The sequence below is a fragment of the Rhodotorula paludigena genome (genome assembly GCF_050403205.1).
Source record: "Rhodotorula paludigena JCM10292 DNA, Rt_paludigena_JCM10292v1_ctg77, whole genome shotgun sequence".
Classification (NCBI taxonomy): Eukaryota; Fungi; Basidiomycota; class Microbotryomycetes; order Sporidiobolales; family Sporidiobolaceae; genus Rhodotorula; species Rhodotorula paludigena.
Window position 1 is genome coordinate 55,642 of NW_027481381.1, and position 18,114 is coordinate 73,755.

The 18,114-nt window shown below is 65.0% G+C and overlaps 9 protein-coding genes across 9 annotated transcripts; 5 read left to right on the forward strand and 4 right to left on the reverse strand.

Annotated features, from left to right (window-relative positions):
* Window positions 1–40: 40 nt before the first annotated feature.
* JCM10292_001862 (uS13 family ribosomal protein) lies at window positions 41–1,147 on the reverse strand (the record flags this gene model as incomplete). Its single annotated transcript, XM_076652473.1, has 9 exons — window positions 41–52; window positions 118–169; window positions 265–295; window positions 354–399; window positions 496–533; window positions 596–612; window positions 683–781; window positions 907–989; window positions 1,058–1,147. 9 exons carry the CDS (start codon window positions 1,145–1,147, stop codon window positions 41–43), a joined length of 468 nt encoding a protein of 155 aa, XP_076501982.1.
* Window positions 1,148–2,996: 1,849 nt separating this feature from the next.
* JCM10292_001863 (DEAD/DEAH box helicase) lies at window positions 2,997–5,452 on the forward strand (the record flags this gene model as incomplete). The annotated part of the gene is made up of 4 exons (XM_076652474.1): window positions 2,997–3,036; window positions 3,277–3,388; window positions 3,572–4,908; window positions 4,977–5,452. 4 exons carry the CDS (start codon window positions 2,997–2,999, stop codon window positions 5,450–5,452), a joined length of 1,965 nt encoding a protein of 654 aa, XP_076501983.1.
* Window positions 5,453–6,910: 1,458 nt separating this feature from the next.
* JCM10292_001864 (uncharacterized protein) lies at window positions 6,911–7,855 on the forward strand (the record flags this gene model as incomplete). Its single annotated transcript, XM_076652475.1, has 2 exons — window positions 6,911–7,279; window positions 7,403–7,855. 2 exons carry the CDS (start codon window positions 6,911–6,913, stop codon window positions 7,853–7,855), a joined length of 822 nt encoding a protein of 273 aa, XP_076501984.1.
* A 298-nt stretch (window positions 7,856–8,153) lies between these two features.
* JCM10292_001865 (uncharacterized protein) lies at window positions 8,154–9,051 on the reverse strand (the record flags this gene model as incomplete). Its single annotated transcript, XM_076652476.1, has 5 exons — window positions 8,154–8,263; window positions 8,321–8,354; window positions 8,433–8,524; window positions 8,603–8,692; window positions 8,769–9,051. 5 exons carry the CDS (start codon window positions 9,049–9,051, stop codon window positions 8,154–8,156), a joined length of 609 nt encoding a protein of 202 aa, XP_076501985.1.
* Window positions 9,052–9,636: 585 nt separating this feature from the next.
* MAY24 (May24p) lies at window positions 9,637–10,149 on the forward strand (the record flags this gene model as incomplete). Its single annotated transcript, XM_076652477.1, has 2 exons — window positions 9,637–9,665; window positions 9,732–10,149. The coding sequence occupies 2 exons, from the start codon at window positions 9,637–9,639 to the stop codon at window positions 10,147–10,149; spliced, it is 447 nt and encodes a 148-aa protein (XP_076501986.1).
* Window positions 10,150–11,335: 1,186 nt separating this feature from the next.
* JCM10292_001867 (uncharacterized protein) lies at window positions 11,336–12,655 on the forward strand (the record flags this gene model as incomplete). The annotated part of the gene is made up of 1 exon (XM_076652478.1): window positions 11,336–12,655. One exon carries the CDS (start codon window positions 11,336–11,338, stop codon window positions 12,653–12,655), a length of 1,320 nt encoding a protein of 439 aa, XP_076501987.1.
* A 381-nt stretch (window positions 12,656–13,036) lies between these two features.
* Window positions 13,037–14,153, reverse strand: DPH5 (diphthine synthase; the record flags this gene model as incomplete). The annotated part of the gene is made up of 4 exons (XM_076652479.1): window positions 13,037–13,415; window positions 13,479–13,748; window positions 13,805–13,929; window positions 14,019–14,153. The coding sequence occupies 4 exons, from the start codon at window positions 14,151–14,153 to the stop codon at window positions 13,037–13,039; spliced, it is 909 nt and encodes a 302-aa protein (XP_076501988.1).
* A 610-nt stretch (window positions 14,154–14,763) lies between these two features.
* Window positions 14,764–16,669, forward strand: JCM10292_001869 (cytochrome P450; the record flags this gene model as incomplete). Its single annotated transcript, XM_076652480.1, has 6 exons — window positions 14,764–15,105; window positions 15,169–15,427; window positions 15,488–15,814; window positions 15,879–16,048; window positions 16,113–16,573; window positions 16,633–16,669. The coding sequence occupies 6 exons, from the start codon at window positions 14,764–14,766 to the stop codon at window positions 16,667–16,669; spliced, it is 1,596 nt and encodes a 531-aa protein (XP_076501989.1).
* Window positions 16,670–16,859: 190 nt separating this feature from the next.
* On the reverse strand, window positions 16,860–18,038 carry JCM10292_001870 (FPP/GGPP synthase family protein; the record flags this gene model as incomplete). The annotated part of the gene is made up of 6 exons (XM_076652481.1): window positions 16,860–17,303; window positions 17,367–17,445; window positions 17,504–17,570; window positions 17,638–17,739; window positions 17,805–17,930; window positions 17,993–18,038. The coding sequence occupies 6 exons, from the start codon at window positions 18,036–18,038 to the stop codon at window positions 16,860–16,862; spliced, it is 864 nt and encodes a 287-aa protein (XP_076501990.1).
* Window positions 18,039–18,114: the final 76 nt, after the last annotated feature.

An 18,114-nucleotide genomic window follows, 5' to 3' on the forward strand; every position in this document is an offset into this window, starting at 1 on the left:
GCAGAACAGACAGACAGCACACCCGCCGGTTTGAGCGCATCTACTTCTTCTTCTGCTCGTGGTAGGATGGTCAGCACTCGGTTTTCGTGCCCGGATGACCCGCTTTTCGCCACGTACAGACACGCCGACCGTCTTTCCGCGCCTGCCAGTGGTCTTAGTGTGCTGGCCGCTGCAGGGGCAAACTCGTCAGCGAGCAGCACAGAAAAGAGGAACAAGGAAGGAGGGAGAGTGGGAAGAAGAGGTGGGGAAGGAAGGAGGACGCACCGGACACGGAGACCCCAGTAGGTACGGAGACCTGTGGAAAGGAGCGTCAGCAGGATGTCACAAAGCAGAAGAAAGGAAGTGGTACGTGCCGCGATGGTTACGAATCTTCTTGAGGCGCTCGAGGTCCTCACGCATCTGTGGGGGGACAAGCAACGTCAGCGACGAGCTCGAACGGAGCCGACACCACGCCACCAGCGAGCTCTGTACGCCATAGAGGGAATGCTGACGCACCTTCGAGTCAAGCTGGTTCGACAGGAGGTGACCGTACTCTGCGAGACGACGGGATCAGCGTTGCGCAAGAGCCACGAGAATCGAGGGACCGCCAGCGCACTGCCGTCGGTGAAGTCCCTGTGTAGCAGAAAGAGCGTCAGCGACTGCAGTAGAAGCCGAGAGAGCGGAGAGCGAAGATGCGACGTACTTCTGCCTGTTGACAAACCAGTTGGGGATCTTGAACTGGCCGGGGTTCTGCATGATGGTGACGATGCGCTCAAGCTCGTCCGGGTCGAGCTCACCGGCACTGGAGGAGCGAGCGAGAGCGCATCGTCACCATCATGCAGCCGAGGGGGGGAAAGAGGGAGGGGGGAGCAAGAGGTGGTCAGCGATCAACACGAGCGCCCGTTCAATCAGGAACGCGAGCCCCACCGCTTGTTGAGGTCAACGTCGGCCTTCTTGCAGACGATGTTGGCGTAGCGACGGCCGACACCCTTGATCTCGGTGAGGGCGTACTGCGCACGCGCGAACGGCGAGGTCAGCCCCGCACCTCGCCACAAGCCGCACGGGACGAGAAACGCACCATGACCTTGCGCTTGCCGTCAACGTTGGTGTTGAGGAGACGCAGGATGTGCTGGAACTGCACGTGAGCTTCGGGGACGACGAGCGACATGGTTGCTGTGGGGGGTCGCGACGACAAGAGTAAGGGGGCGAGTCGAAGGCGAATTCGGGGCAAAGGGTAGACGCGAAGTCGAATGGAGAGGTCGGCAAAGGCGGCAGGAGAGAGACGAGGTCAGCGGGGTGGTCGCTGCGGGAGATGGTCGTGTGAGAGGCGGGCGAGTCCTCCGTCCCTCGCCCGCCCAAGCCGCCCTGCGATCCGCGCAACCCGTGCAATATCTCTCCCAGTCCCGGCAGCGCTCGTTCTCGCGCGCCTCCCGTGTCCAGCTGCGCCGGATCGCCGCGCGAGGCAAACGCTGCCATCCTCGCTCCACCACCCTCGCTCGTCGCGCTGCGGTCCGCGCGGCGGTATGGTCCGCTCAGAGTGGGCGAATGTACCTCTGTGGGCGGGACAGAGGTGCGGCAGGAGGGCGGGAAGGTGGCGAAAGGCGGGGTCGAGTGCGCAGGGTTTGAAGGGGCGCGAGGGGAGAGGGGGAGAATCGGCGGGCGAGGGCGGGCAGTTGGAGCGGGTCAGCGGGGGCAGTGGCGCGAGGGCAGTGCGGGCTGTACGCACGTCTGAAGCTTGCGCGGAGGGCTGGCCTGGAGGAGAAGCGAGCGAGGCGAGCGCTGGCCGGGGCGGGCGAGCTCGACGCGCGACGAGTGCGCGCCGCCAAGTCGCCTCCGTCTCTCTCTCTCCTTCCCTCCCTGCCTGCACACCCGCCGGACGAGCACAGCGGGCAGCTGCACTCGCTCCGTGTCATCTCCCCTTTGCTCGGCGCGCATCTCGCACGCACCCTCGTGCCCTCGTCACCTCGCAATCCTCCCTCGACCCGTCCACCTCGGGCGCACCTTTTCACCGCACACACGGCGCAGAGCCCGCCGCGGGCACGCTCAACCGCATGGAACGGGCATTGGCTCGCTCTACGAGCTGTTCGCAACCCGGAACTGCTGAGACTCTTGCTTCTCCGCCCCGACCGCTCACCCACCCGCACGCACCGCACCGTCGCACACGAACACGCATGATGACCATTCTATATACATTATCTACATTATCAGACAATGCGTGGGGAGGTGCGCTCTGCCCCCGCGAGGGGGAGGGGCGCGCCTTCACCGCTGCTGAGAAACGGACACCTGAAGTACCCCTTTTTCGTGTGCGGCGTGCATGCGTGCGTGTGTGCGTGTTTGCGTCTCAAAAAGAGTCGACGAGGCCCGCTGCCTTGTCAATGGACGCGGATGCGCGTGGGCTGAGCGCCTGCCTGGTTCTCGTCGTTGCGGCCCTCCAGCACTGCTTGCTTGCGCCGGTTCGCTCTTTCGAGCCCTGTCTTGCTGCACGTGGATATCTCTAGCTGTAGCATCGTGTCTGCGCCGCCGTCTGCGCTCGCACCCACAGCACAACTTGCTCGTCCGTCTCTTTCGTTCGAGGGTCTCGCATTCCAATCCTATCGCGCTCCGATGACGTCGTCGCTCAGTGCAAGCCACGCAACAGTCGACATTGCTGCACGCATCGATAGAGAAGGCTCCGGGGCGTGCACAACGGCGGCAAGGACGCACGTGAGACGAGGGGGGGAGACGACACTGGCTCAGGTTCAGGTTCAAGCCGCGAGGCTCGGTTCGTCCGCCGTAGACAGTCACTGCTGCAATGCCCCGTGTTGCCGTGCATTCAGCTGCACTTGGAGAGAGTGGCGAGGGCAGCCAACCGGGGCTGGAGCGGGTCGAGCTCGACGACGCGCGCGCGACTTTGCGAGAAGTTGGCGGCGCGACGGCGACGGCGGCCTCTTCTCGCCTCGTCCCCCGTCCCAGCTCGCAGCAGCTGCACCCGTTCCCCGTACCCAGACCCCTCCCCAGACCCACTCACCAGACAGCAAATGTCCAGCAATGGCACCACCGGCCTCGAGAGCTCGCTGAGTCCGTCGCCCGCCCTTTCTTCTCGCCGCGCTCTTACAGCGCCACCGCCCACTCGGGCGCGCTCCTGCGACCTGCCAGCGGACCGAAAACTGACGGATTGTCCCCCTGCCACCCCTACCTACCCGCGCACACCCCGCCCTGCACCCGCTGCGCCCACTCATGCGCATTCACCCGCCTTCCGCTTCCACCGCCACCCGCCGCGGATCTGCCCGTCCCTGCGCGCACTCGTTCTCTCAACAGGCTCTCTCAACGTCAACGGCGGCGGCGCCCCCCAGCGCTCGGCCTACGTCCCCCCTCACCTCCGCAAGGCTCAGTCGGCTGCGGCCGCTGGTGGCGCTCCCGCGCCTGCTGCGTGAGTCTGCACTTCTCTCATAGGTCTCAGAGAGTATCGTGCCCCTCTTGGACTGTTGACCGGGCGCGCTCGCGTTGGTGGCGGCGCCGGTCGAGTCCGTCTGCAGCTAGAGCCTTCGCACGCGCATCATTCCACCGTTCCGCGACATCGCATACTGACTGGACCTTTTTCGCGTCTTGACAGCGATGCTCCCCCTGCGCTCGCCTCTGCGGGCGGCGCTGGCTGGGGCGGCAACCCCCAGGCCGCTCCCTTCGTCCCGCGCACGGACGGCTGGGCGCCCGGCGGCGGCTCGCGTTCGTTCGGCGCCAGCAGCGCCGCCCCGCGCGGTGGCTCGGGTGGCTTTGGCGGCAGTGCCTTTGCCGGCCGCGACGGCTACGGCTCGTGGCAGGGCGGCAAGCACGTCCCGGGCCCGTCCAACCCGCGCATCGAGAAGGAGCTCTTTGGCGAGGTCGGCGACCGCACCAAGCAGCAGACGGGCATCAACTTTGATGCCTACGCCGACATCCCCGTCGAGGCCACCGGCACCGACGTCCCCGAGCCCATCACCGAGTTCCTCCCGCCCATCGACCCGCACCTGCTCGACAACATCAAGCTCGCGCACTACAAGACGCCGACGCCCGTCCAGAAGTACTCGGTCCCCATCGTCAACGGCGGCCGCGACCTGATGGCCTGCGCCCAGACCGGTTCCGGCAAGACGGGCGGTTTCCTCTTCCCCATCCTCTCGGCCCTCTTCACCCACGGCCCGCGCGCCAACCCCATGGCCGACCAGCAGCGCGGCTACGGCCGCTCGCGCAAGGCGTTCCCGACCGCGCTCGTCCTCGCGCCGACGCGCGAGCTCGTTTCGCAGATCCACGACGAGGCGCGCAAGTTTGCGTACCGCTCGTGGGTCCGCCCCGCCGTCGTCTACGGCGGTGCCGACATTGGCTCGCAGCTCCGCCAGCTCGACCAGGGCTGCGACCTCCTCTCGGCGACGCCCGGCCGTCTCGTCGACCTCATGGAGCGCGGCCGCATCTCGCTCGCCAACGTGCGCTACCTCGTCCTCGACGAGGCCGACCGCATGCTCGACATGGGTTTCGAGCCCCAGATCCGCCGCATCGTCCAGCAGGCCGACATGCCCGACGTCATGGACCGCCAGACGCTCATGTTCTCGGCGACGTTCCCGCGCGAGATCCAGATGCTCGCGCGCGACTTCCTCAAGGACTACATCTTCCTCTCGGTCGGCCGCGTCGGCTCGACGTCCGAGAACATCACGCAGAAGATCGAGTACGTCGAGGACGAGGACAAGCGCTCGGTCCTGCTCGACATTCTCTTTGCGCTCCCGCCGGGCGGCCTCACGCTCGTCTTTGTCGAGACCAAGCGCATGGCCGACCTCCTCGAGGGCTTCCTCGCCCAGAACAACTTCGCCGCGACCTCGATCCACGGTGACCGCACCCAGCGCGAGCGCGAGTACGCCCTCGAGACGTTCCGCTCGGGCCGCACCCCCGTCATGGTCGCCACCGCTGTCGCCGCCCGTGGTCTCGGTGCGTTTGCTTTCGGCCATCGTCCGCTGCGTATCTCCCGTACTGACTGGTCTCGACATGTGCCGCAGACATCCCCAACGTCACGCACGTCGTCAACTACGACCTCCCGTCCGACATCGACGACTACGTCCACCGCATCGGTCGTACCGGCCGTGCCGGTAACACGGGTGCCGCAACGGCCTTCTTCAACCGCGGCAACCGCAACATTGTCCGCGAGCTCATCGAGCTCCTCAAGGAGGCCAAGCAGGAGGTGCCCGGCTGGCTCGACGCCGTCGCGCGCGAGGGCGGCGGGTCCTTCGGCGGTCGCGGCCGCGGCCGCGGTCGCTCGGGCCCGACGCGCGACTTCCGCTCGGGCGGCGGCGGCGCCGGCGGCTTTGGCGGCTCGCGCCCCGGCGGCGGCTTTGGCTCGTCCGGCGGCTTTGGCGGCGCTCCCGGCGGCGGCTTTGGCGGCCCGCCCCGTATGGGCGGTGGCGGTGGCAGCTACGGCTACGGCGCCCCGGCTGGCGGCGCGTCGTACGGCGGCGGCTCGTCGGCGTGGTACTAGGCGACTCGCCCTCGTCTCCACCGCTTGACGCCTTCCCCTTTTCGCTCTTCCTTCGGTCCCCTTCGCCTCGATTTTGCGACTCGCCCTCTTTCCGCTTTCGACTCTCTCGGCTCGTTTCCACCTTCCGGCAGTACCGCGCATTCTACACGTTCCAGCAGTCAGTAGCATCAACCAGCATCTTCTTTTCTTTTCCTGCCCGCCCATGGACGATCTCTCCGCCCTGTACACACCATCCTGGCGGGGCACCTCCACCCCGGGCGACACCACTGCGACGCCACGACGAAACCCGCCTGTACCAGAAGGAGGTCGCGCTCCGCCCTCGCCTCTCGGCCGTCTCGCGGGAGCCCTTCACTGTGGCTCTTTCCGCGCGCGGCACCGAGTAGGCGCGTGCGCACTCGCACACCTCGCCTCTTTCCCCTCGCATGTCATAGATCTTTTCGTTACCCCCCGTCGTCGCACCCTCCTTCCTCTCGCCCACGCAGTTTGTCCATCCCATCCTCCCTCTTCCCCCCCTTCACACCAAGATGCCCTCACTCCTCGCATGCTCCTGCCTGCCTATCCCACTTCGCTCGATCGACGGCAATCACCCCCCTCTCATAGACCTGACGATACCCCTCCCCCGTTGACTCGGGTCACTCGCCGTCTGAGCGAATCCTCTGTGTAGTAGACGCTGTGCTGTAACCCTTTTGCCTGTCCTCCTAGACCCGCTTGACGCTTCGTCCTCGCTGTGAGGGAAGGCGCCTCTCTTGCTGCCTCTTGCCGCTCGTTTCGTTCTTCGGCGCGGCCGCTGCTTCTTGACTCGTGCTGCTTGCTCGCTGCGCTGCTTGCTTGGCGTGCACCTCCAACTTTTGACGACGGAGCAATCTGAGCTGCTTGGCCACGAGGAATGCTCGGGGCGGAGGTTGAGAAGGTCCATCGTATTGATCCGGTTTGCTCGCTCTGCAAGGCCGCTTTCGCACACACGGGTGCCACTCAGTCAATCGCAATCCCGCAAAAGAAATCGGCCGTTGCTTTCACTTGTCAGGCGCCCTATCGGTGCAATGCCGCTTCTGCCGGGAAGTCCTCATTTCAAGCCACAGCACCTTCTACCGCACTTCCATCCTCCTCGCCTCTGTCACGTTGACCACACTGCCCTCTGGCGCTACAAATCAACGGAGGCTTTGCGCGCTTTGCCTTGACCACGCTGTTCCGTTTGAGAAGGTCGCATTGCTCTCTCTGCATTTGCTCGCGTTGGCAGCGCACCTGCATCGCTACTCAGAGGCCGAGCACATGCGAAAGAAAAGGTTGCAGACGACGTGTCAGGGGTATTGAGAGCCTCCAGGTGCCCACCGCCTTCATCGCTTCCGCGCCTCATCAGCTTTCGACTTTCTTGCCTGTGCTTGCACTTCTGCTCACTCACCTGACAGCTCGCGACCTCCGAGCTGACTCTTCAAGTGCTGCGTTGTGCGTACTGCGGGCATGGGTGGTGCTGAGGCCGACAGCGGCGCACGCTTGATCTTTGGCGTTCCCGTCAGCACTGTCGAGCTCTACTGCGCCGCCAAAGCATGGGACGAGGTCGAAGGCGCCTTCCGTGCACTCGATGTGATTGAGCACGTGCGCAGGCAGGGCACGCTGCTGGCCGCGGACGCGCTCGTGCTGTGTCCTCCCGAGATCTGGGACCGCGTGCGCGGCGAGCTCCTCACAGTCGCAGCGGCCATGCAGCAGCAAGTCGAGCTCGACTTGGTGAAGGGTGCTCTTTGTGACAACTGTTCTGCGCCTTACAAGGATGACGGCGACGAGCCTGAGTGGCCGCGGTGGCTTGCCGCCTTTGGCAGGCAGTATTGGGAGGTCTGCCCGGACTGCCACGACGAAAGCTGCCTTGCGGTACACCGTATGCATCGCGTTGAGGTGGGCGTTGCGCAGCCGTTTATGCAAGAGATGAGAGAGCTGACCTCAATTCTCTGTCGACAGGGAAACCCGCTCGAAAAGTTTCTTGCGCACTACGGTCTGCACGCAGACTGGCATGACCACGATGATCTGTACGAGTGGCTAGCCATGACGGAGGAGGAGTCAGACTCCCAGGCGCGGTGCCAGGACGTGGGCTCTTTCTACCAATGGAGGCCGGACTTGACCACCGTTCTGCGTGGATGCGAACCCATCCTCGGCGGCAACAACTACACACATTGCTCTCTCGGTGACGAGGGGACAAAGCAGATGATTAGCCGCGGCTTCTCTCTCGAGGACCTGCACGTTGCCAGCCAGACGACGAGCCTCATCGAGCGCTTCTTTCGGGACTGGAACGTAGCCGTGCGCAGCTTCCCCGACAAGGTCCCTGGCACCTGGGGACCGCCCGTTGCCTGGGAGGGCAGACCTGTGCCAGCTTTCCACCTTGTCCACGACATGGAACTTGTCGCGTGCGGCTGATCGCGGACGGGGTCCAACCTGTGGAGGATTAGCATCGCCATCTCCCGTGACTATGTGATTAAACACCCGTGCCCTTCAATGAAGCGCTTTCGCGTCAGTCTTGTCCGGCTCACACGCATTCCAATGCAGATGAGCGTTGCCCGTGTTTGCTCGACAGGAAAGGCGCGCCCAGCAGAACCGTCCGAAGCCAGACAGCAAAAGCATAGACAGAACGCTTTTGGTGCGAGAGCCCAGCGAGTTGAAGAATGGGACTTTGCAGCGCACGTTGCGAAAGTGTGAACGGCCCTCGGTACGCAACTCACTGGTAGTCCGGGTGGCACTTGTACGTCTTCCCCTTAACTTCAAACGTCCCTTGCCGGTAGATCTCGTCGAGCTGGGCGCCAATCCCGGGGTTGACATGAATACAGCCTGCAAGGCAACGTGCGATAAGCAGAAGCTCGAATGGAAAGAAACCTCAAGACTCACTGTCCGTCACCCGCTTGGACCAGACGAAGTATTCCTACGGTTGAGCGAACAGGGTCAGCGCGTGCGAGTGGAAGCGTGCGAGTGGAAGCGGAGGAGCAGCAGCAGGACATACCTGTATCCGCTGGACCGACCAGCCGGAGGGTCGCCCTTCACTGCTCATCAGATCCCGCAAGTTTGACAGCTTGTCGGCAAGCTTGACGTGCTCTGCGCAAACCGAGTTCAGGCAGTCAGTGCCGTTCTTCTCAATATGAAGACAGCCGGACAAGCGGAGGCACGACGCACTGGCTTCGTCCGATTTGTGCGGGGCCGAGTCAATCTGCGCCTGTTTCCGCGCCTCCTTCGATAGCGCCTTGTCATCCGAGCACTCGAGGACTGTACGCCATCAGTCGGCATGAGCTTGAAACTCGAACGGAAATCTTAGGTTTGACGGGTGCAGGGCGGGACGCACCGATGCGCGTTACCACCGGTCCAAACACGCGCCGCAGGTCCTCCTCCGTGACGTCCGTGTCCTCGACCGTGTCGTGCAGGATCGCGGCCTGAAGGATCTCGACGGGCGGGTCCGGGTGCAGGCTCGACTCGGGCGCGGCGAGGAGGCTCGCGACGTGCAGCGGGTGCTGGATGTACGCGGGCTGCGAGGGGCTCTTGCGCCGCTGCTGGCCGTGCGCGAGGGCGGCGAAATGCGCCGTCTCGAGCAGCTGCGAGAGGGTGGAGGGGTTCGAGAGGAGCGACATGTAGGTGCGGCGGGAGGGGTTCAGCGGAAGTTGAGCGAAGGCGGGAGGCGCGGTGAGGAGCGGCCGAGGGATCGAGATGCGCAGTCGGGCTGCACAGGTGCGTAGAGAAGCCAGAACGGCAGGTCGAACGCCCGTCGAGATGCGAGAGTTGCGGCTTGGAGCGGTCTGGGCAAGAACAGGGACGTGACGAGCGAGCTATGGCGGCAGCGGATCAGTCCAATGCTGCTCGCAGACGCGAGCGCACTCTGGCAGGCCCCGCTGTCGGCAGCGCGAGGAGCGGGAGGTCCGAGAGCAACGGGGATGAGGGGAACCCACTCACCAGCAACAGCGCGGGTCGAGCTAGGACGCGTCTCAGAGAAGAGCAGAGCTGTTAGCAGAGTCTGGCAGGTGCTCCGTCGAATGCAGCGCGGTTGACGGGCAAGCCGAGGGGAGCCAACCTCCGACTTGGCCAACTCGCCGACGTCGACCTCGCACCGCACGTGCTCACTCCTGCAGAGCAGACCAGTGCAGCGGGAGGCAACTTGCTGCAGTACTCTCACCAGCGTCGCGCATACTGCAACTGCTCGCGACGAGTCCCCGTCGACGATGAGCGCATTGGACGATGCGGGGGCAAAGTGCGCCTCTCGTCTCGCTCTGGCCGCGCGAGTGCAGTGCGAGCTGACCCAGCACACCCCGCGCAGCAACATCTGGGTCGCCCCGCCCGACGGCTACGTCGAGCCGAGCTGGCCCGGCCTCTACAACCCGCTCGGCGGGGATGCGGGCCGCTACCTGTACCGCCCCGAGCAGATCTGGCGCTTCACCGTCTACGACACGCTCGTCCTCGTCGGCACCGTCTACTTCTTCGCCGGCTGCCTCTGCGGCGCCAACTTTGCCCGCCGACACCCGCGCCTCGCCCTCCTCGCACCCGTCGTCTACAGCACCGTCGGCATCGGCCTGGGCTTTGTCGGCGCCACCATCATCGGCTACTGCCTCGCCGCGCTCTACAACGCCGCCTTCCTCCGCATGTCGACCTGGGTCCCCGCCCTGTATTCGCTCATTCTCACCCTCACACTCGTCCTCTCGTCGACAACAATCCAGAACAAGGCCTTCATGAGTTGAGGTGCGTCAGAAGTGCTCAGACTGCCTGTCTCGCAAACGAGCCTCGGCTCACCCTGAGTGTATGCAGACTGCTCCTCCCCGCGGCGGCCGGCGCGTCCGAGGCTCTCCCTCCTCCGCCTCACTCGTCCACCGACTTTGCGCACTAGCTGCGCCAGATCGCACCGCGCGACACGCGTGCATCGATTGCAGATTGAGACCGGCCGCTACATCGGCTTCGCAGCGCCGTAGCGTGACCCACCGCTCGCGCAACTTTTCATCGCGTCCGCCTCGCGCAGAACCCGCTGTTTTGCGCCAGGCGGACTCTGCAACTGCTCGGTGAGCCCCTTTCCCCTCGCCTCGCTGTCTTCCGCACGCGCGCGCACGCTGCGCCGACACCGTCTGGTCGGGCGCCGTCCTCGAGATGAAGAAACACGATCTGCCATCATTTCACTTTCCGAGCCGCCTCACAACGGCCGATGAAGAGCTTTGATCTCCATACGTCAACACCACTCGGATCCCTCGAACGCGCCCCCTCGAGACCAGACGGTTCGGCCGCGCGTACGCGGCGCGCAGGCGATGTCGCGAGCGAGAAGAGACGCAGTCGCGCTAACGCTGCACCGGTCCTCTTCGCAGTGCTACCCGTCCAACCTTGCGCCGGCCCCGCTCAGTCTGCGCCTGTGCTCGTGGTCATTGAGGATGGAGCACGGCTCGAGCTCGATGCGATTGAGCTCACTCAAGAGGTCGCTCGCACATTGTCGAGGCAGGGCTTCCGTATTGCAACTTGCTCGACCTGTCTCTTACACTGTTGTACCCACCTGAGAGAGTCTGCGATGCACGAGTGAGCGGCAGAGACAGGAAAGCGCCGAATCGAGAATGTGCCCAGACCCACGTCTCGTCCCCTCGATCACCCCCGCCCCGTCCTCGTCCCAGGCGCACTTCCGCTGGCATTCCGCAAAACAGAGTCTCATTGAGCAGACAGTGAGCGATCCTGCGCGGTGGCAGCTTCGCAGCGTCTCCCTCCGCCCCACCGCCCGTCTTCTCGCGCGCCAGAGCGCTGCCGTTCCCCGCGTCGTCAGGCGCGCTCTGCGAGTCTGGGTCGCCCCTTCCCGCTCCTTCCGCTCTCGCCGTCCTCGCCTAGCACGCGACCTGCACTTGGCAACGTAACTCGGCGGCCCTGCTGACGATGAGCGCCTCTGCGCCGCTGGCCATGCCCTCGCCGCGGCACTCGCCCAGCCTGGGGCAGCCCTCGTCGTCGTCGTCGCCCCGCGCTGGAGGCTACGCGGGCTCGCTCCCGCCGACGTACCGCCTCTCGAGCTTCCCCGTCTCGCCCAAGAGCGCCCTCCCCGCCGGCCTCAGCCTCGCACAGCACGGCTGCGCGTCGGATGGCGACGACAACGACGACGACCCCGCCCTCCTCGGTCGCGCGGCCCTGACCGATCTGCACTCGCCTCGCGACGTGCAGCAGCAGCACCACCGCACGACGCGAGGGTTCGACTGTCCCGCAGCGTCCTCTTCAGCGTCGAGTTCGCGCAAGTCGAGCGCCGCGTCGCTCGGCCTTCACGACCAAGACCCCGACCACGCCGCGCCGCCGTCTCGCGCCACCTCGCCCGCGTCGACCGCGCCGTCGTCCGTCGCGGCGGGCTCGGCGCCCAGCTCGCCCAGCATGCTCTCCCAGCTCGCGCTCGGCGGCCGCGCCCCCGTCGTCGTGCAGCACAAGACGCCCGCCGACGAGGCCGCCCTCCGCAAGGAGCGCGAGGCGCGCGCGGGCAGGAGCGGGTGGGAGGACCCGGCGCTCGCGGCAGCGAGGAGGGCACTGTGGGACGATCCGGTCGACGAGGCGCAGCAGGAGACGCCGAAACGGGCGGACTCGGCCGCGGGAGATGCAGCCGCTCGAGGAGAGACTGGAGACGCACAGGGTGAGGCAGCAGACGACGAGGCAGCGGATGAAGGGGATTTCGAAGAGGGTTCAGACGTGGAGCCAGAAGACGAGGACGACGAGGCGTGGGAACCGCCTTTACCGCGACGAGCGCCTTGTCACACGACCATGACGCCGCGAGCCTCCTGCTTGCGCTACTCTCCCGCCGCGCGCTCCCTCTCCCTGTCCACCTCCGCGTCCTCCTCTGCGGCCGACGACGCACCGTCACATTGCGGCGGCGTCACCAACGGGCGGCACTCGCCCTCGGCCGCGTCCACCGCCTCGACTTCTGCGCCGTCCGTCAGCTTTTCGTGCGAGCCGCCGCTCACCTGCCCGACCTACTCGGCCGTGACGTACGAGCGCAAGGGCGACGCGCCGGTCGAAAAGCTCTCGATCCGCGAGTGGATCGAGCTGCAGGGCGTGCGCGAAGCCGTCGGCGTCTGGAGCGGCAAGATCGCCAAGTGGGACGAGGTGCTCCGCGCGGACGAGGAGGCCGAGGCGCAGGCTGCGAGGGGCAGGTCCGCTTGTCCGCTCGCGGCCGTCGTGGGCGTCGTGCACGTCTCGCGCAGCACACCCAGCTCCCCCATCGATGGCCCACTCGCCCGTCCCTAGCCGCCGCGACACCAGCTGGCGCTTCTCTCGTCCGTCTCACTTGCATCAACTCGCATCGTGCATACCTCTACCCTTCTTGATTGTGCATTCCTCCGCCCTCTGTCGTTCCTCTCCTTCGCGTACATCTGTTGGCATCACCACTGAGCCCCCTCCTACCTACCGCCTTCCCCTCTCGCTTACCTCCCCGTCTTGTGTACATCCCCCACAGACATTGCCTTTGCGCCACCGTCGCACCCTCCCACTCACGCTGTGCCGTGTGGTAGCTAGCATGTGCTGTCCTTACGCGTGCATACTTGTCGTTCTTCTCTCTCAACGGATGTTGTGCGAGAATCAGGAGCCGAACAAAGTACTGCACTGCACTGCCCCGGGCCTCGAGAGCACCTAGTCCCGCACCGCGTACACCTTCTTGCTCACCTCGTCCCACCGCTGCGGGTTGACCGCCCACCTCCGCGCAAAGTCGCGCTCGAGCGCGTGGAACGTCCGCCCGACGATGACAAAGCTGTGCAGCGGGCCGCCGAACCGCTCCTCGTCGAGCGTCGCGAGCTCGGCGAGCGTCCCGCTCACAAACGTCTGCGACGGGTGCCCGACGCGCGACGCCGAGATGGCGAGCGTCGTGTGCGGGTCGAGGACGTCGGGTTGCGGGACGGGCGCGTCGGGCGAGTACGAGCTCGAGGTGAGGTCGGGCGGGAGGAGCGAGAGGAGCTGCGAGATGGCGGTCGGGACCGACATGTACCGAGGGGGTTCGTAGATCTTGCGGCCGCTTGAGGAGCACTCGAAGTCAGCTCACGCAGTTCCTGGAAGATGTGTCGAGGAGGACACGCACCGCGCCAAATTCTCCTCGCTCTGCTCCTTGACCTTGATGTCGAGCAGGCACAGCGTGTGCAGCCCTAACCGCGCGTTCTCGCGCACCCGCTCGAGCCAGCTGTCGGGGCGCCACGAGTCGGTGAAGAAGGGGATCGAGACCGTCTGGCCGTAGTTGTACAGCGCGAGGCCGAGTGCGCCAACCGCGTTCATGACGGAAGCATTGTGGATCACGACGTAGGGAACCGAGAGGTCGTCGGCGCGGAGAAGCAGGTCGGCATGGGTCGTAGCGCTGTCGGGAAACGTCGATCAGCCAGAGACTCGAGCGCAACGGCGGGAAGAGCGCACCCAAAGGGATCTCCTACGACGAGGAAGGCGACGTCGACCTTGTCGGCGTCTTTCAGGATTGCGTCCGAGTCGGTCTCGACCATGTCACGATCCGCCACGATGATCTCTTTGCCGTAGAACTCCTCCTGTGAAGAGCCGACGCGCGATCAGCTTCATCTCATGAGGTCGAAAGCAGTGCAATTCGGGCACCGCTCGAGGGACGGCTGCGACGCACCAGGCGCTCCTTGCCGACGCCCAGGATGGACGTGTACGCCTCCAGGTAGACGCGCGAGCTCTGCTCGATAGCCTCCTTGCCGCGAACGGTCACGTCCTTCTCGTCGTGCAATCCGAGTCCAACGAGGTACAGCATGACGGGCGCGGGTCTCAAGTGTATGTGCACAATCGCACGAAGCTGTGCAAGCTGCTAGCGCGGAAGCAGGAGAGTCGAGACGTCAAGGAAGCTCTCGAGCTCGCCTGCCCGCGACCGCTTCCTCGACTTGGCAGCCTCGCTTGGGTTCGCTTGCTGCTGCAGTAGAGAGGCTCGAGTGCGTCATTTGCAGCTGTGCGGCTTAGTCGCAGCTCGTTGCGCATGCTTGCGGACGCGCAGGACTTCCCTCATCTCGCCGCAAGCTGATGAGTAGGCGAGACGCTATCGTGTGTAGTCAGCTGTGTGCTGAGTGGAGGCGCCTGCGCTTCCTACAGAATGACGGCTCTCCTGCGCGCTCCGGGGCGGCAGCCAACCTGGACCTACAACCGGATCTTCGTGTTCCGGATCGGCTACCTCGAGGAAAGGCTGTCCCCGCAGGATCTGTGATACGGCCAGAAGTGGAGGCTTGCGGTTTTTGCTGTTCCGCCGAGGAGGGGGCGAGAGCCCATATGACCCTTGCGGGCTGTCAGGGCTCTCGACCACCAGCGCTCCTTCGATACCCCGCCTTTCTCGCTTACCTCCGCTTCATCCACAAGCACGCGTTGCAGCTACGATGGCCTCAGTCGACCTGCTCAAATACGTGCAGGACCATCCAGTGCTCTCGATCGTCTCAACGCTGGTCCTGTCGCTCGCTACATGGGCCGCCTACAACCTCCTCTTGCACCCGCTGGCAGGCTTGCCAGGTCCGCTCAGCGCGCGCCTCGGACTCGGCAGCTGGATGAGCACCCGGGCGCTCAAGCACGACATGGGCTGGCGACTCAAGGAGCTGCACGAGCGACATGGCAAGATCGTCCGGGTTTCGAGAAACGCCGTCTCGCTCGTCGACCCGAGCGTCATTGGCGAGATCTACCGCTACGGAGGGCATTACGCCAAGACGAGTTTCTATACGTTTTTTGTGCGTCTGAATCCGGAACATCGGCACACTGCAGATTGATGTTGACCGTCCTGCCGCGCACAGAAAGCGCAAACCCCGTCTTTAATGTCGACGCTCGACAATCACGCTCATGCTCTCATCCGCCGTGCCGAGAGTCCCGCCTACACGATGACGCTGCTCGTCGACCTCGAAGAGCACGTCGATTCATGCCTCGACGACCTCGTCGACTACTTCGACCGCACCATCGCCGAGGGAAAGGGCAAGGCCACGGTCGACATGGGCACTATGATGCAGCTGCTGGCAATGGACGTCGTCGGCGAGCTGGCGTTTGGGCAAACGTTCGGTCTGTCTGGATCGCGTCTTGCTCGCACCTCTCCTTACTGACCGTGGTGGCGCACTGCAGGGCTCTGCAAGGCCGGCAAGGACACTCACGGGTTCCTGCCGATGCTCGAAGCATTTGTCGACCAGTGTGCCCTGTGCGGCACGCAGCCCTGGGCCGGCCCCGCCCTCATCCGCTACGTCAACTGGAAGGTCGGCGCGCAAGGCCCGCAGGCGCTCGCCGAGAAGACGAGCAAGGCCGTGCAGACGCGGCTCGAGCAGTTGCAGCGCGCAAAGGAGACGGGCGACGAGCCGAGGCGCGACATGCTCAGCAAGCTCATTGCGGCCAAGAACCCGAACGGGACGCCCTACTCGAAGAGCCAGATCGAGGTCGCGGCGACTAGTATCCTCGGTGCGTGAAGCCTCTTCTGCTGCTTCGCGAAGAGCCGAACCGACCGCGTCTCTCACTCGTCTAGGTGCGGGCTCGGACACCACCGCCATTACCATGCGCGCGCTCCTCGGTTTTCTCATGAAGCACAAGGACATCTACGACCAGGTCATGCACGAGATCGACGAGGCATTCGCGACCGGCGCGCTCTCACTCCCCGTCACGTACGCCGACGGGACCAAGCTGCCCTTCTTCCAGGTCCGTCTTCTGCCCCTCCCTCGGTGTCTGACGCAGGGCCGGCTGCTAACGCAGTCCCTCACAGGCCTGCCTCAAGGAGACGCTCCGCCTGCACCCGGCCGTCCCATGGACGCTCCCGCGCGTCGTCCCGAAAGAGGGCGCCGTCCTCGCGGGGCACTACTTTGCCGCCGGCACCGAAGTCTCAATGTCGCCCTTTGTGTTCCACCGCCGCGCCGAGGCCTACGGTGCCGACGCCGAGACGTTCCGCCCAGCGCGCTGGCTCGAGGCGTCGGAAGAAGAGCGCAAGGTGCTCGAGCGCCACCTGATTACGTTTGGGAGCGGGTCGCGCGTGTGCATCGGCAAGAACATCAGCCTGATGGAGATCACAAAGGTCGTCCCGACGCTCTTGCACAAGTACCGCTTCACGCCGACGCCGAGGGGGCGGCCAGACTCGCCGCACAAGCTGCCGGGGAGGGCCGTCGACGGGACGTGGAGCGACGACGAGCCGTGGCACATCAAGAGCCAGTGGTTCGCGGCTCAGCACGAGTGCGTTGGCGACTCTTCCTTGGTTTTGCATGGGCGGGACTGACTCAGACACTGTGCAGCTTTTGGGTCGACGTGGAGGAGCGCGAAGTCGAGTGAGGAGCCTTCGATCTGTATCGCTGTCTTTGTCCTAGTTGTGAAACGTCGACAAGTCTTGAAGCTCTCACATGCAAAGTGGCCGATCTCGACACTGTACAACAGGCTCTACACGCTATGCGACAATGAGGAAGAGAGCGAGCCGAAGCCCGGCAAGCCAGACTGCAGGAAGGACATTGGCGGGTGAGACGACTCACGCCGACGCGCCCGTGAGAGAAAGCACGGGAGCCTCGGTCGCAGCCGGCGCCGGGAGAGTGCCGTTGACCTCCTTGACGGGCTTGACTTTGACGACCTCTTCGAGCTTCTTCTCGAGGCCCTCGCTCTCGCCCGCCTCGGCCGGCTCGTTGACCTCGAGTTTGCGCAAGATCTCCTCGACGCCGCGGTTCCCGCCCAAGCGCGCGACCTCGTCGCGCGCCTGGCGCATCAAGCGGCGCAGGACGGCGCGCGTGTAGGCGAACGAGCCCGTGCGCTTGTCCATGTACGACACGGCGTAGTTCTTGGGCCCGGGCGACGAGGGCCGCTCGCGCAGGATGTTGAGCAGTTGGCGGTTCGTCTGGTCGGCGCGGATGGCGTGCACGATCGGGAACGAGAACTTGCCCTCGGAGAGGTCCTCGCAGAAGCCCTTGTTGGCGGTATACTGCGCGGATCGATAGCGTGAGCAGTGCGTCCACAGTAAGCGTGGAGTGAAACGTCGGCTCACCTCGGCACTTTGCAGGTTGACATAGTCGTCGCGGATCTGAAAGATGATGCCGATGAGGTTGGCGAGGGGGACATAGTCTCTGCCAGAAAGCAGGTCGTCAGCTTCGTGTCTCGCCGAGTGACTTGTAAGGAGCGCACCGAGGCGGTTGCTCGGGCGAGGCGGCCATCATCAGCTTGATGGCGATGCGGAACAGGCCGCCGGTTTCTGCGGATGGGCGGGCAAGTCAGCTGACCGCGCCTCGGCTCGGTCGACGAGCGAGAGCGCGACGGACTGTTGTTGACCATGTCGATGTACTCGGGTTCTGTCGGGCAGATGAGGTTCTCGCGCCAGAACAGGTCCATCCCTTGCCCGCGATGCAGGTTGAGGAGCTCCTCTGCGCGCGACGGCGGCAGTCAGCGAGGCTGCTTCCGCGAGTGGAGTCCGGAGAAGACGACGCACCGGTGACCATCTCCTGCACCTTTGCGCCGGGCTGCGGGTGTATCCGCTGGAGCTCCTGGTAGGCGAGGAAGTAGACGTAGTTGGCCGAGTTGATCGTTTGCGGGATGCCGTAGATCTTGTGGGCGACTGTGGCGGGTCTCACCGAGTCAGTGCAGGAGCAGGCAGCGAGGCAGAGCAGGAAGGCGGACCGGGCATGCCCCTGCGGAGGTGCGAGTCGTCCTCGACGTCGTCCATCCTGCGGGCGGTGCGCGTGGGGTCAGCATCGGCGGGCGGGCGGGGGCGGGAGCGTCGCCGAGGGCGCGGTGCGGCT